The sequence below is a fragment of the Capra hircus genome, chromosome 3, assembly GCF_001704415.2.
Source record: "Capra hircus breed San Clemente chromosome 3, ASM170441v1, whole genome shotgun sequence".
Taxonomy (NCBI): domain Eukaryota; kingdom Metazoa; phylum Chordata; class Mammalia; order Artiodactyla; family Bovidae; genus Capra; species Capra hircus.
Genome location: NC_030810.1, coordinates 7,895,259 through 7,911,066, shown reverse-complemented (window position 1 = coordinate 7,911,066; position 15,808 = coordinate 7,895,259). Strand labels below are relative to the sequence as shown.

At 49.4% G+C, this 15,808-nt stretch overlaps 1 protein-coding gene across 1 annotated transcript in view; it reads left to right on the top strand.

The window, feature by feature from the left end:
* Positions 1 to 15,808, top strand: part of INPP5D (inositol polyphosphate-5-phosphatase D) — a 137,946-nt gene that overhangs the window by 104,822 nt on the left and 17,316 nt on the right. Inside the window, exons 16-21 of the mRNA XM_018041075.1 lie at positions 1,803 to 1,911; positions 2,083 to 2,171; positions 8,748 to 8,829; positions 11,410 to 11,499; positions 13,731 to 13,844; positions 15,168 to 15,250. Of these exons, the coding sequence (XP_017896564.1) occupies positions 1,803 to 1,911; positions 2,083 to 2,171; positions 8,748 to 8,829; positions 11,410 to 11,499; positions 13,731 to 13,844; positions 15,168 to 15,250 (567 nt within the window). The remainder of the gene's footprint in view (positions 1 to 1,802; positions 1,912 to 2,082; positions 2,172 to 8,747; positions 8,830 to 11,409; positions 11,500 to 13,730; positions 13,845 to 15,167; positions 15,251 to 15,808) is intronic.

Below are 15,808 nucleotides of genomic sequence, written 5' to 3'. Positions count from 1 at the left end.
GAGGCTCTCTTGAGCTGGCTCAGGGTGGAGGTCGTGGAGACACACAGACCAAGCTGGTCCAGAGGGGCCACTCCTCTGGGACTCGACACTGTTCCAACTATGGAGCCACTGCCTTTCTTTACCATTCACCTCTGCTCAACCTGGGCTTCCCTGGTAGCTCAGCTGGTAAAGAATCTGCCTGCAATGCAGGAGACCCCGGTTCGATTCCTGGGCCAGGAAGATCTGCTGAAGAAGGGATAGGCTACCCACTCCAGTATTCTTGGGCTTCCCTGGTGGCTCAGCTGGTAAAGAATCTGCCTGCAATGTGGGAGACCTGGGATCAATCCCTGGGTTGGGAAAATCCGCTGGAGAAGGAACAGCTACCCACTCCAGTATTCTGGCCTGGAGAATTCTGTGGACTGTATAGTCCATGGGGTCACAAAGAGTCGGACACAACTGAGTGACTTTCACTTTCACTTTCTGCTCACACCTACTTCCCACACACCTGTTCTAGCCACCCCTCCCTACCATCTCTCTGCCCCTCCGGTGCCCTAGCTGACCAGCAGCAGCCTTTCAACTCACCAGTCCCAGATCCCAAGGAAAGGCTGAAGTCTGTGGGGACCAGCTCAATTTTTTTCCCGAATCATGGGTCACCAGGTAGCCTAAGGAAGACACTCCTGAATTTGGACACCCATCCAATGAGCAGCAGTCAGAGGGGGGCCCCGGCACAGACGGCCTTGCTCCCTTGGGAAAGGCAAAGGATTCTCTGGGAAGGGGGTGAATTGGCATGGCCCCTGGACATGATAAGAACGAGACACGGTCATTTTTGTGCTCCTGAAAGAGGGGGCAGGGGCCAGGGGCCAGGCCTGGGAGCAAAACCACGCCTGTCTGCTCCCTGGGTAACAGGGGTTCTTTGCACTGGTGTCTGTGCTGGGGGAGGGGACGGTGGAGACAGACCTGAGTTTACGGTTGAGAGCACAAGCGGCCTGAGAGGACGGCCTCAGGTCGCCACAGATCTCTGATGGTGGGATTGGACCTGGGCCTTGGGGCTCTGCTCCCGGACGCTTTCCCAGGTGTCCCACATCCTGCACCTCCTGGGCCTCCCTCTGCCTCAGTGGCTCTTGGCCCATCTGCACCTTCCTAACCCTCCCCAACCCCTCCCTCCCTCACAAGATGCTTCTCGAGAATTCCTTCTCTCCCTGCTGACTGAGCAGGCAGAGGGGATGGGGGGGACAGGGGCCCCACAGATCCTGACCCTTCCCAATTAGGGGCCATCCCAACCATTCACTCCCCAGAGGGTCGGCCCAGTGCGTCTGCCAGAGTGGATGTAACATAAGTCCTGGGAGAGAGGACACCTGGATCCCGAGGCTTGCACAGCCCACGAACGTCATGGTGACTCTCGGAGTCTGAGCCCAGATCACAGAGGCCTGATGCCCACAGATTCAGGGGCTAGGGTCTCAGATCCTTTCATGGCCTTATGAACAAGCTGTCTCACAGAGACAATGAGAGAGCAAGGGAGACATACCTACCAAGGGAGTCTTATAAAAAGGATGCCAGAAGTCCGTGTCCAAAAATAGTGTCCCTCTGCAAATTTAGAAGAGCCAGAAACTTCTGTGATTGAGTTGATACTTCACTATACTTGCAGGGTTTTCCTTATTAAATGATTGAGTGTGAATAAGCACCAACTTGACATCTCTAGAACCCGGGTCTGGGGCAGCTTTGGGAGCTCGGAGTCCCGGTATGGCAGGCATGTGGGTGATGTGCCGCTTGTCATGTGGTGAAGGGGTCGTCTCACCAGTGGCCCGGCCATATCTTTGCCCCAGGAGGCAGAAACCATCATTCAGAAGATCAAGCAGCAGCAGTACGCAGACCTCCTGTCCCATGACCAGCTGCTCATGGAGAGGAAGGAGCAGAAGGTTTTCCTGCACTTTGGTGAGAACCACCATCCTTTTCTCGTGGGCCCCCTCCCTCCATCGTTCTGTCTCCCTTTTTCCCAAACATCCTCACCGGGAGGGGAAGAGTGATACCTGGAAAAGAGGGAAACTTGCCCAGATGTGAAACATGGGGAGTCAAAACTGAAACCACCCTTTTGTTTGATTTCAGAGGAAGAAGAAATCACATTTGCACCCACCTACCGTTTTGAAAGAATGACTCGGGACAAATACGCCTACACTAAGCAGAAAGCCACGGGGGTGAGTCCTTTCCTGTCCTCTATCTCCACCCACCTTGCACATCTCACGCCTCCTTTGTCCATTCCATAAAGGCGAACAGGAAGTCAAGAGAACCCTCATCCACCAGGTGACAAGAAATGGCACTAGAAATCCTATGTTGATCGTGTCACAGAGAAAACCCTCCCCTAAGGAGAGGCTGGGCGAGCAGACATGGCCACTGCAAGGAGCTGGCTCACGATGCTGCTGTTCACGCGTGTGTGTGTGTGTGTGTGCACATGTGTGTGAGTGAGTGTGCATGTGTGTGTGCGTGTGTGTACCACGTCTTCTTTATCCGTCCATCTGTTGATGGGCATTTAGGTTGTCTCCACGTCTTGGCTCCTTTAAGTTGTGCTGCAATGAACATTGAAAGGCATGTAACTTTTTGAATTAAGAGTTTTCTCCAGATATATGCCCAGGAGTGGGATTGCAGGATAATATGGCAGCTCTATTTTTAGTTTTTTAAGGAAACTCCCTACTGTTCTCCATAGTGGTTGCACCGATTTACATTCCCACCGAGAGTGTAGGAGGATTCTTTTTTCTCCACAGTCTCTCCAGCATTTATTTGTAGACTTCAAAAAATAAAGATGCCCATTCTGACCAGTGTGAGGTGATACCTCGTTGTAATTTTGATTTGTGTTTCTCTAGTAATTAGCAATATTGAGCATCTTTTCATGTTTCTGTTGGGCATCTATATGTCTTCTTTGGTGTCTGCTTAGGTCTTCTGCTCATTTTTTGATTGGGTTATTTGGGTTTTTATATTAAGCTGTATGTGCTGTTAGCATACTTTCTGTCTCTTTAAGTCCTATAAATATATTTGCTAATCTGCCAAGTGAATCATCATTACACTAGCTTCTTTGCTTCAGGACGTATCAGCGCCTTTACAGGTTTATGAGCACTCGGTTCTCTGTGGGACAATTCATGTGCCAAATTCAATTGGTCGTGAAATATCAGGTAATATCTTATGAGACCACTTGTGTTCCATGGAACAGTGAGGAAACTGTTGTAAAGCATTCATTCCTTCTTGTTCAACAGGTATTTACCGATGACCTGTGATGGGTTAGGCACTGTCCTAAGTGGTGGGAGATCAAAGATGAGTTAGATGTCTATCCTCAAAGAGTTGATAGTAGGAAAGACTAATAAAGATACAACTAATCAGAAAGTGAAAGTGTTAGTCACTCAGTCGTGTCTGACTCTTTGTGATCCCGTGGACTGTAGCCCACCAGACTCCTCTGTCCACGGGGTTTTCCAGTCACGAATGCTGGAGTGGTAGCCATTCCCTTTTCCAGGACATCATCCTTCCTGCACCGCAGGCAGGTTCTTTACCATCTGAGCCACCAGAGGAGCCCTAAGCAGAGAGAGAATATAATGTGATGCCCAGTTCTATGAAGAGTACTCACAGAGGGAAGTAACCACCAGGGCAGGGAAGAATCCTGGAGGCTTCTTGAAGAGGGGCTTTGTGGTGCCTGAAGGGCACTTGGATTTCAACAGGCAGGACAAAGGTGGAGGGGGGCTGATCCACTTCAGCTTGAAAGGATTGCCGGAGCAGATGCTGAGGCAGGAAATTCTGGCACCCATCACCTTCTGGGAGCCGGTCCAGGGGGACCAGCCCTGTGCTGGGTCCTGGGGCCTAGGGGTGCTGCAGTGGGGAGCTTTCCTGGCCACTAGAGGCCTGGGGAAATGGAGAGAATTCTGGGCAACACCTGGGCTCAGGGGCAGGCAGAAGACTGGATGGCAGTGGAAGAGAAAGGCCAAGAGTCGGGGAGACGCCTGAACAAAGCAGGAGATAGAGAAGGGGAAAAAAGCAGAGAGGAGGAGAGCAGGCCCAGGACTGCTTCCACGAGGAGGCTGAGACCCGGGGCAGGCAGGACATATCGTGAGGTGCTCACTGGCTGCTGTGTGGCTGGACTCATCTGGCTTAAAGGCACCATTGGGGAAGGACCACGGCAGGTACTTTTGGAGGTGGTGAGGGGATGGTCTAGGTGGACTTGAGTATGAGGAGGAAGAGATGGGGGCCTGAGATGGCAGAGAGGAAGGTCCTTGATGCCAGGCGAAGCATTCTCACCCGTTAGATGAGTACCTGCTTTAGGAAGCCACTACAAGATCCCCTGAAGGGCTGGCAGCATCACGGTGATTCACAGAGAAGACTGGTCTGCATCAGTGTAAAGGATGAGGGTGAGGCAGGGGACCAACCAGGAGGCTCCCGCTGAGAAATAACTGGGCCTGAAGCGGGAGCGGAAGCAGTGAAAATAAAAGAAGAAAAGCAGGATTCATCGATCCATCTGACTGACGTTAACACAAACTGTGAGATCGGAAGGCAGAGCTGGCTCCGAGGGGGAAAATAGAGCTTGTTTTCAGACTCAGTGTGTAACGTGAGTGGAAAATCCCAAAGAAAACATCCAGAGGGCAGTTAAGAATACTAGATGGATGCTAAAGCAAGGTGCCAGGGCTGGGTCATAGGTCTGGTAGCTGTCTGCACAGAGAAGATGGTCAGATCCATGGGAATAGGTGAGGTCGCCAAAGAGTGCATGGATGATGACCGTAGAAGAGCTATGGGCAGATCTGGGGTCATCTCCATTCAGAGAGGGGAGGGAGAAGCAGAGATGACGAAGGAGACAGAAAAAGAGTGGATGTAGGTGGGTAGAGGACCAAGCAGACAGCTTGAAGCAGAAGCCAGGCCGAGGGTCGGTGGTCCGCAGCGTGGAGTGTGTGAGCCAAGGAGAACAGGTACATTCACAGGACCTCTGAGCAAGCAGCCAGACTTGGGTTCGGGGGTTTGGGTGGACACTAAAAGAACGGTTGCCATAGAGGTTGTTTTGTCTGTTGGCTGCGCTGGGGCTTCGTTGCTGCTGGTGGATGTTCTCTAGTTGGGGCACGTGGGGGCTCCTCTCTACTTGTGGTGTGCGGGCTTCCCGTTGTGGTGGCTTCTCTTGCTGTGGGTCACGAGCTCTAGAGTACAGGCTCAGTAGTTGTGGCACTCTGCCTTAGTTGCTGTGAGGTATGTGGAATCTTCTCAGACCAGGGATCAAACTCATGTCCCGTGCATTAGCAGGTGGATTCTTAACCACGGGACCCCCAGGGAAGTCCCTTGACTTAGAGTCTTGGGGGTGAGATCCAGACTGCAAGGGGGTCAGAGTGGCTCTTCACCCAGAATGTGCAGGTGAGTCACTAGTGAGTCTTTTTAGAAATGATGTCTCCACCTCCTCGCCAGAGGTTCTGATGCAACAGAGCAGAGGTGGGACCCTGCTCTCTGGGTCTTTGTAAAGCTTCACTGACAATTCTGCAGAGCAGCCAGTGCTGAGAACTGCCATGTTAAGAAGTAACTGTTTGGCAGCATCTCTGAAATCTGAACGTGCACCTACCCTGTTCAGCAGTTCTGCTTTGGTGTACACCCGAGAGAAAGCAGTGCATTTGTTCACCCAAAGACAGATACAGAGACGTTTACAGCACCTTTGTTTATAATGTCCAAAAACTGGGAGCAACTCTCTTCCCAGCAAGAGTAGAATAGATGAATGTGATTTATACATACAATGGAATACAACTGCAGCAATAAAATGGAAACAAACTTATACAAGAAATAGGGTGAAGACGGTGGAAAGAAGCCAGACACAAAAGAATATGTGCTGAATGAGCCCACTGACAGGTTCAAGAGTGGGCAAAATTAATCAGTGGAGAAACCTCAGTCACAGTCGTGTTTACCTCTCAGAGGCGGTAGTATTGACAAGGAAGGGACACAAACGGACCTTTTGGGATGATAGACAGTTTCTACAGCTTGATCTCAGTAGTGGTTAAATGGGCATTAAGTAGTAGTGGGTAAAAAAATCCTCAAGTTGTACAGTGTAGATTACCGCACTTTACTATTAAAAAACAAAACAAAACTGAAGTCGCTCAGTCGTGTCCGACTCTTTGGGACCCGATGAACTGTAGCCTACCAGGTTCTTCCGTCCGTGGGATTTTCCAGGCAAGAATACTGAAGTGGGTTGCCACTTTCTCCTCTAGGGGAATCTTCCCTTGCGTCTACTGCATTCGCAGGGAGATTCTTTATGGGCTGAGCTACCTGGGAAAATCAGGTTGTATATACCTCAAGTTAGGAGAGAGTAACGGGGAATCCAGAAATAGAGGCAGTGAAGAGAGAACATTTTTGAAAGAAAAGTGGCAGAAAAGAAAAAAAGTGATTGAAGGACGTGTCAGGGATAGGCTCTTTTAGGATGAGAAATATGATGTTTGCAGGCATGGCGCTAGTAGTAAAGAACCACCCTGCCAAGGCAGGAGATGTAAGAGACGTGGGTTTGATCCCTCAGTCAAGAAGATCCCCTGGAGAAGGGAATGGCAGCCCAGTCCAGTATTCTTGCCTGGAGAACCCCATGGACAGAGGAGCCTGGCGGGCTCTGGTACGTAGGGTCACCAAAAGTCGGACACACCTGGAGTGACTTAGCACGCAGAGGAGAAAGAGCTAGAACTTAAGAGGAAAGGGGAAGCTCATTAAGGAGGGTTGCTACTGCCAGTTTGCATTGTCTGACACACCCAACAGACATCCTGCTCACGGTGTGTCTTGGAGAGTGCTTGTCATAGGACAGATTGTTTGAATGATTAGATATGTAGGTGGATGGATGGCCGGATGGCTGGATGGATGGATGGATGGATAAGTAGGTGAGGGATGGATGTGTAAGTGGATGGGTAGGTTAGTGGATGGATGGATGGATGGATGGATGGATGGATGGGTAGGTTAGTAGATGGATGGATGGATGGATGGATGGATGGATAAGTGGATGGGTAGGTTAGTAGATGGATGGATGGATGGATGGATAAGTGGATGGGTAGGTTAGTAGATGGATGGCTGGCTGGATGGATGGATGGATGGATGGATAAGTAGGTGAGGGATGGATGTGTAAGTGGATGGGTAGGTTAGTGGATGGATGGATGGATGGATGGATGGATGGATGGGTAGGTTAGTAGATGGATGGATGGATGGATGGATGGATGGATGGATGGATGGATAAGTGGATGGGTAGGTTAGTAGATGGATGGATGGATGGATGGATAAGTGGATGGGTAGGTTAGTAGATGGATGGATGGATGGATGGATGGATGGATGGATGGATAAGTGGATGGGTAGGTTACTAGATGGATGGATGGATGGATAAGTGGATGGGTAGGTTAGTGGATGGATGGATGGATGGATGGATGGATGGATGGATGGATGGGTAAGTAGGTAAGGGAGTGTCTAAGTGGATGGGTAGGTAAGCGGATGGATGGATGTGCGAATGAGTGCCTGGATAGATGGTGAATGAATGAGTTCAGGGAGACGGATGGCTACAGTGTGTTATTAAAGTAAATTGTTGGAGAAAATAAGCAGAGATTGGATTGAAAATCAGGTAGAGGGGTTCATTTGAGTCCAAAAAAAGCAGGAGAATATAAAGCAACAAGACAGTGTGAAATAGTGAGGAGGATAGGTAAGGGAGCACGGCCAGGCGAACCTCATTAAAGGAGGGCTGTAGGTGTCTGAAACTGTGGGTCTTGACCATGGAGCCAGGACTTAAGGCAGGTAGAAAGAGTTGAAAACTACTTCTGGGGAAATTCTATACAGAACCAGCGGCAGATGAACCCAAGGATTACAGATACCATGAGTTAATCTCTTCTTTTATGATTTCTTTTAAAAGTAGCATGCATTTTTTTTTTTTTACAATAGTAACTTGGACAAGGAGCTTTAGGGGACATTACTATTTAATGAAATATTTAAATATTCATAGTCCATGGGTCACATTCTGGATTATAGCAGAGTCAACAAGATTCCTATTTTTCAAAAAGTTTCTAAATCACTTAATGGAAGCCAACTTGCAAGTAAATATAAATATAATCAAATGTTTGAGGTGCTGTGATAGCAGCAGGTGTGGAATAATTTTGGGGGCATAAAATAGAGATGGAAAATGGTTATGTCACTCATGATTCTAGAAGTGTTGCTATCTGCTCGCTCTTCTGAACCTTTGCTTTTGGGCCTGGTAATACTCACTATAAATAGGAAGAGCAGACATTCATGATTCATTCTTAATCTCAGAGTAAAAGCCTTAAATATTGTAAGGGGTAGTTTCGTTTTTGCTTTGTTTTGCAAATACTGTATCAGATTGAAGCAATTCCCTTCTATTCTTTAATATATATGCTTAATCTTGAATGGATATGAAATTTTGTCAGATTCATTTTCTTTATTTGTGGATGCAATATGATTTTCTTCCTTTACTCTGTTAATATAGTGAATTACATTGAATGCTTTTTCATATTAAAATACCTTTACAATTCTGGAATAAATCCAATTTGGTAATGGTATATTATCTTTTAAAATATATTGCTAGATTTGATTTGCGAATACTGTTAAGTATTTTGTATTTATGTTCATGAAAGGGATTGACCTGAATTTTTATATCTTATAGTATAATGGTCTTATCAATTTTTTTACCTCCAGGCTGTGCTAGCATTAAATCTATCTATCTATCTGTATCTGTATCTAGCTAGCTAGCTAACTAGCTATTAGATAGCATTTTACACAACCTTGACTTTGACTTGCAGATGAAGTACAATTTGCCCTCCTGGTGTGACCGAGTCCTCTGGAAGTCTTACCCCTTGGTGCACGTGGTGTGTCAGTCCTATGGTGAGTAGCAAGTTAAGAGGTCTCACTTTCCTAAGTTAAAGGGCTGCAGTCCATCCATCTGCCTAAACTTGACATTCAAAGCAAGCCTATCATGGGGGTCTTTAGAAAGGAGAGAGACTGGTCTGGAAGTGGCACAGATGAGCTGAGAAGACACAGCTGCCTCCCCCATCCCGCCCAGTGTCTGGGCTGCATTGGGAACGGGAGGAAAGCCAGGCCTCACCTAGGAGCTGCACGGTCTTCCTGGAAGGGCCAGGTTTGCACATGAAGGTGAAGAGGTCGAGCGTTTTGCTGACGATATTTCACGGCATGCTGAAGAGGGTTTAGAGAGTAGTAAGTGGGCAGGAAATCGGGAAAACAAAGGGGGTGAATGTCCCGACTCAGGAAGTGGGAGTAAACTTTGAGCTTGGGTCTCCTGATGGTAACATCAATAGTATGTATCAGTCATCTCTGGCTGCGCAACATCTATCTGAAAATCCACTCCCAGCCTGCAGGCTGGTTCAGGCTGCTGCTGCCTGGGTCCGGGGATTCCTGGCAGCCAGTCCCAGCTGTGGACGCGCTTGCCCAGTCTCTGCTTGCTTCACATTCACTAATGTCCTCTTGGCCCAAGGAAGTCACGTGGTCAAGCCCAGAATGACCGTGGGAGGCGGGACCCACAGGGCACAGTCACAGAGAGGCCACCTCCCAGGTTTCGAGCAGTTACTCTAGTGCTAATGCTGTCATGCTCAGTACACATCTAAAATATGTTTTAATATTTATTTATTTGTGCTGGGTCTTAGTTGCAACACACAGGCTCTCTGATGTGTTTGCTGTGTGCCGGACTTTTAGTTTCAGCCTGTGGGATCTAGTTCCCTGACCCGGGATCTAACCTGGGCCCCCAGCATTGGGAGCTTAGAGTCTTAGGCACTGAATCACCAGGGAAGTCCCCCATATCTAAAATATTTTAAAGAACAATTTTTAAAAAATCCCTGCTTGTCCACCCTTTAACTGCTCTTCTGTTTCCACTACAAATCTGTGGAATCTCCTGCTTCATACAACACAGGACCCTCACTGACTTCTTCCTGCCAATGGCCAAGCGTGTTTGAGATGGGGTCCCGCCTCCCTCTTCCGTTCTGTCTCAGTATAACGAGGTGCCCTCCTCCTGGCCTAGCTAAGCTTCTCACTTGAGCCCTTTGTTGCATGCCCTCCTTCTCCCCTAGTCCCAGCCTCCCCGCCATCTTGCTTCTCCTTGCTTCTCTTTCTCCATCCATCTCCTTGTCGTTTCAAGTTGTCTTTTTCAGAAAGAAAAATGATTTCTCTATTTATTTATTTCTAACATTTATATTTGGCTGTCCTGGGTCTTGGCTGCCATGCACGGGCTTTCTGTAGTTGCTGTGAGCAGAAGCTAGTCTTTGCTGCCATCCTGGGGCGTCTCATTCCAGTGGCTTCTCTTGCCCTGGAGCACTGGCTCTCGATGCACGGGCTTCAGGAGTTGTGGCACAGGGGCCCGGTAGCTGTGGCTCTTGGCCTTTAGTTGCCTGAAGCATGTGGCATCTTCCCGGACCAGGGATCGAACCCGTGTACCCTGCGTTGGCAGGTAGATGCCTATCCACTGTACCTCCAGGGAAGTTCTCAGAAGTTGTCTTTCTGATGGTTGTTTGCCAATGAGCTGTGTTTTTTTTTTCTTGTTTATTGGACACCTATTATATTTCTCTTGTGAATTTTCTGCCCGTTCGCTTTGGTTGTTGGAGGGGTGGGATGTTAATCTCTTTCTTTTCTTCCTTTTTGCTGATCTGTAAATGCTCCATTGAGAAGGGTATATCTCTCTTCATTGTCTTCCAGTCTCCTGTGCTGTGTGTCCTTCAGCCCAGGAATGCTGGCCTTGTCCCATCATTGGCCTGTCATCCTCATCTCTTCTCAGCCTTCATGTCTTCCCCCTGAAACTCAGACATCCTTGTGGCTTCTGCTACCACCTAACATCCTGACTCCAGAGCAGAAGATAAAATCTCCAGCCCTGAGTATTCAGCCAAACGTCTCCATGTAACTCTATCTATCACAAGCACTTAGAACTCTAGACTTCCAGACCCTCTGCTCTTTCTGTTATCCCCTCTAAACATGCTCCGCTGCCTTCCCTTCTTATCTGAGTACCAAGCTCCTTAAAAGAATCATCTATACTCTGTTTCTACACTTCCATCACCTCCACGCTCTCGAGAGGCACTGTGGGTTGGGAGACAGTAATGAGATCCCCATCCCACTCTAGGCCGTGAGCTCCTCATCAAGGCATCAAAGTGCTTAGACCAGAAAAAAAAAAAAAAAAACCCACAGTTCACACACACAACGATCTATATATTTTAAAACTCACAAGTCTTTAGGGGAAAAAAAAAAACTATTATGGGCAATATTTAGCCACGAAAGAGAGGGTCACAGGCTTTCACGGAGACTTTCAAGCATGGTTGTGGGAGGTAATGGAACAGCCATATGAAACCATCAAACTTGTGGAGGCTTCCATGCACGTCAGTTGATTTCTGCTGTGTGTTCGCCATCCTTGGCTCGACCAGGAGGATCTCTCTTCCCCTGCTCAGAAATTCCTTCCCTCCCCTGCAGGTAGCACCAGTGACATCATGACCAGTGACCACAGCCCTGTTTTTGCCACATTTGAGGCAGGAGTCACCTCCCAGTTTGTCTCCAAGAACGGTAAGTGGTGGGGGTGGGGTGGCGCTGTCTGTCCGTCTCTTCTCCGTGCAGACAGGAGGGCTGGGCGCTCGTCTCCTGGTGGCAGCAATCAGTTGTCTGCGTTAGATAAAGGTCCATTCTTCCGGCTAAGCCTGCAGTCCACACGTCGGGTCCCTTCACGTCCAAACTGCACCATGATTTCAGTCCAGAGCGTGTTCTTTCTCTCTTTGGCAAGGTGCCAGCTTCTTAAAGCCTCAGTTTTAATACAGTCTTTAAAATTGGGAAAAATAAGTGATTGCCAAGGTGCGGCATAGGTGTCATCAAAGACGATTCTGGATGGGGCACGGATGAACACTTATTAGTAACGCATTTATTTTAATATGCTTTAAATGTGACGCTTCTGTGTAAGGCTTGCAACACTGGTTTTCTATTCAGTCTTGTGATGCACTCATATATAAATACATTTATTTAAGGTTTTAAAGTGAGTCTATTTAAAGGAAATGTTAAGTCAATATTAGGACAGGTGCGTGGTAGGCAGTAAAAATTGTGAAGATGATAGCGTTTGAGGAAATACTGGAGTAAATAATACTCTATAGATCTGCAGGTAATTTTGCAGATAATCCAGCTTAGCTGTGGTTGCCGGGCCAGCCTCATCCGAGCAGAGGCCTGGACGTTGTCTGCAGCTTGTCCAGCCCTGGGCCTGGGTGACCAGAAAGCCGTGTTGTCACCTGCTCTGCCCCACTTCCACAATCAGCAGACAATGAGGGTTCGTTTAGGAGGGCTGAGTGCAAGGCCTAACACAGGTTGGAAAAGCCTGGTTTGCTCCTCGTCCTTCATGTCAGTGTGGCCGGAACCCTGTCTTCTGAGACATTCTTGCCTGTGGGCTGTTGATCTGACATCCACGGCCCCAGCAATGTGACCTCTGCTCTCCACACAAGCCTTGACCCACCATTCTGTCTCCTTCCTAGCTCTGGCCTCTGTGCCTTTCCAGAATCTTCCACCTCTTGCTGGCTCCCACCGCTCTCTCTGTTCTCTGAGTTCCTGCAGCATTGATAAAGCAGCCCATACATCACACGCTTGGTGAGGACCCTCATCCCACCCCCAGAGTCAGCCTTGCTCTCCGTCTACTGCAACTCAGCACACAGTAGATGTTCACAAACACCGATGACTGGGATTAACGTCTACCTAAGCGGAGCATGGCCTTGGTGCTGGTGTTTAAAAAAAAGAGGAAAGCTAAGTGAAATAAGACAGAGAAATGAGTCGAAGATATACTTATGGTATCAATTATATCTGGGGTCTTTATTAAAAAATGCCAGTTTCATATAGAGTACATTGGTGGTTGCCAGGAGTTAGTGAAGTTGATTGAGAGGGGAGGAGAGGTAAGTCAAAGGTGACAGATTTCCAGTTATAAGATGAAGTCCCAAGGCTCTAATATTCCACATGATGACTATAGATTATAATATTACAGCATAGTACACTTAAAATCTGCTGAGAGTAGGTCCTAAGTGTTCTTACCAAAACACGCGAACAAACAGTTAATGATGTGAGATGATGGATGTTATTACCTTGATCTTGGAAATCATTTCACAGTGTTTGGGTGTATCAGCTCAGCCTGTTGTTCACTTTAAGTATACACGATTATATTTGCCAGTTGGTCTTCAATCAAGGGGAGAAAGAAAGGAAAGCAGGAAGGAGGGGAAGCGTAGAGGGAGGAGGGGTGTGTGTCCTTGCTCTCAGGTGGCTCAGAGTTTGTACAGAAGGATGGGACACTGTTCACAGTCAGTCTCAGGACGCTCGCAGAAGCGTCATCTACAGGAGGACCGCACCCGCAAGTTACCTGGTGCCAGCGAGCGCAGGGAGCTCCAAGTAAGGAGCAGGAGGAGCCGTGCCTGGCAGGAAGAGCAGGCCTGCCTCGCTGTGTGAACTCAGAAACAAGAGAGGTGTGGGCATCTACCAGCCCTCTTTGCCGGACCCCCTGGGGAGGCCACAGCATTAAGCGCGTCACCCAGGGCCTGCACAGCTTTGGTGGCAAAGCTGAGCGTAGAAGTCTTCCCTCTGCCCTGCACCAGCTTGGACTCATCAGAGAGGCTGTTACCGGTGTGGGTGGTGGGATTTCAGGGAACACCCTCCCTCCGCTTAGACCTCGGATGAGAGGAGGGAGCTCGGTGTTGCAGGGGAGGAGGGGGGCTGGGTTGAAGCGCTCCGTCTCCGGACACACTGTGGAACCGAACCTCTGCTCTCCCTCATTCCAGGCCCTGGGACCACCGACAGCCAAGGGCAGATCGAGTTTCTCGGGTGCTACGCCACACTGAAGACCAAGTCCCAGACCAAATTCTACCTGGAGTTCCACTCCAGCTGCTTGGAGAGTATGTGCTCACTCAACTAACTGCCTTTTGGGGGAGCACGGGCAGGGCCCCTTCACCAGCACCTGGTCCTTGGTGGCGCTTCTCTTCTGTCTCTGGGAAGGCCTTCCTGATGGGCCTTGGTCGGGACGGGGTCAGGGAGTGGGGCTGCAGTGGACAGTACAAGAGGACACCCGGTTACTGCGGGGCCCCCAGTGGCCTGCGATGCTGCTGCTCCAGGGCCGGGGCGGTCCCTGGGGCACAGACGCACCAGGTGGGCAGCGGGGCAACTGGATCCTCTGCCTGCCCCTCTGGGTGGAGTTTGGCCCACTCGTGGGTCCCCCAAGCCGGGGCTCTGGCGCGACCAGAGAGTCCTGGGCAAAGGTCCAGAGCTCATGGAGGCCAGGGCCGGGATGGAGCAGCTGCTGGTCATCCCCTGCTCTTCCCCAGGGTCCCCTCCTCTTTCTTGCATCATAGACATCTTTCTCAGCTGGTCTGAGCATCTGAAAGTGAGCTAGAGATGGACAGCCTCCCGTCAGCCAGGAACGGTTCGCACACAGCTGGGTTTAGGAGACAGTCTTTCTAGGTGGCATTTCTAGGCATACTGTCTGAAGCTGCGCCACAGGGAAGCGGTCTGTGCAGCTTCTAGCTCTCCTCGTGGAGATGGCCCGGAGTGGGAAGTGGGGAGTCAGCCCCACAATAGCAGGTCCTGTGTCACAGGGTGACAGATGCTTCCAGAAACTGGGAACAAGACATGGGCCGCCTGCTGCAGTGCCGTCCCACCTCCCTTCCTCCGCAGACTCTGCCTGGGCTCCCCCCCTGGTGACAGATCCACCTTCTCCCTAAAGTCTCCCCAGTCCCAGTTCACAGAGCAAGGGCATAGCACTTCCAAAAATGACGAGGATTTTTGTGCGGGTGTTTTTAATAAACTATCGAGACATTTGCATACATTTCTATGGAAACAGCATGTTAGGAAGCTTAAATTAGCATTTCAAAAGGCTGTTATCTTGAGTGGCGTGGGACGAGCCAGAGCTGTCATCTTTCCTAATCTCCTCCTCGCCTATGATGTGATGATTCCTCCATTGCCTGGTTTGTGGCAAAGAGGAGCCGAGAGGGAGGGGAATCTCTGAATGTCCTAAAAATAATTAGACCGTGTTGGCAAATGACCATCCCCTGAACCAAAACAGAATCTCCAGCAAGCTCGGCTCCTCAACTATGCTGTGGCCCCAACAGAAAAAAGAGGAGGGTGGGTGTCCTCTCTGGTCCTGGTGAAGCGACCCCAGGAGTCTTCTCTGTCTGGTTCTTGTGCTGTTCTTCTGAAAACCTGCCTTCTTGTCCCCTCAACAGGTTTTGTCAAGAGTCAGGAAGGAGAAAATGAAGAAGGAAGCGAAGGGGAGTTGGTGGTGAAGTTTGGTGAGACCCTCCCGAAGGTAAATCAAGAACAGAGATGACTTTGTGTTCATCAGCCAGAGGTGCTGGCCAGTGGCAGAGCTCCAACCTGGCAGAAGCAGCTGCCTCTCTTTCGGGATGATTTATGACCCTCTTCCCAGCAGTGGCTAAACGTGGGCCTGCACCTTTTTTTGTTCAGTTGCTCAGTCGTGTCTGACTCTTTGCAACCCCATGAACTGCAGCACGCCAGGCCTCCCTGTCCTTCACTATCTCCCGGAGTTTGCTCAAACTCATGTCCATTGAGTCGGTGATGCCATCCAACCATCTCGTCCTCCGTCATCCCCTTCTCCTCCCGCCTTCAATCTTTTCCAGCATAAGGATCTTTTCTAATGACTCATCTCTTCATATCAGGTGGCCAAAGTATTGGAGCTTCAGCTTCAGCATCAGTCCTTCCAGTGAATACTCAGGACTGATTTCCTTTAGGATGGGCTGGTTGGATCTCCTTGCTGTCCAAGGGACTCTCAAGAGTCTTCTCTAGCGCCACAGTTCAAAAGCATCAATTCTGCGGTGCTCAGCCTCCTTTCTGGCCCAACTCTCAT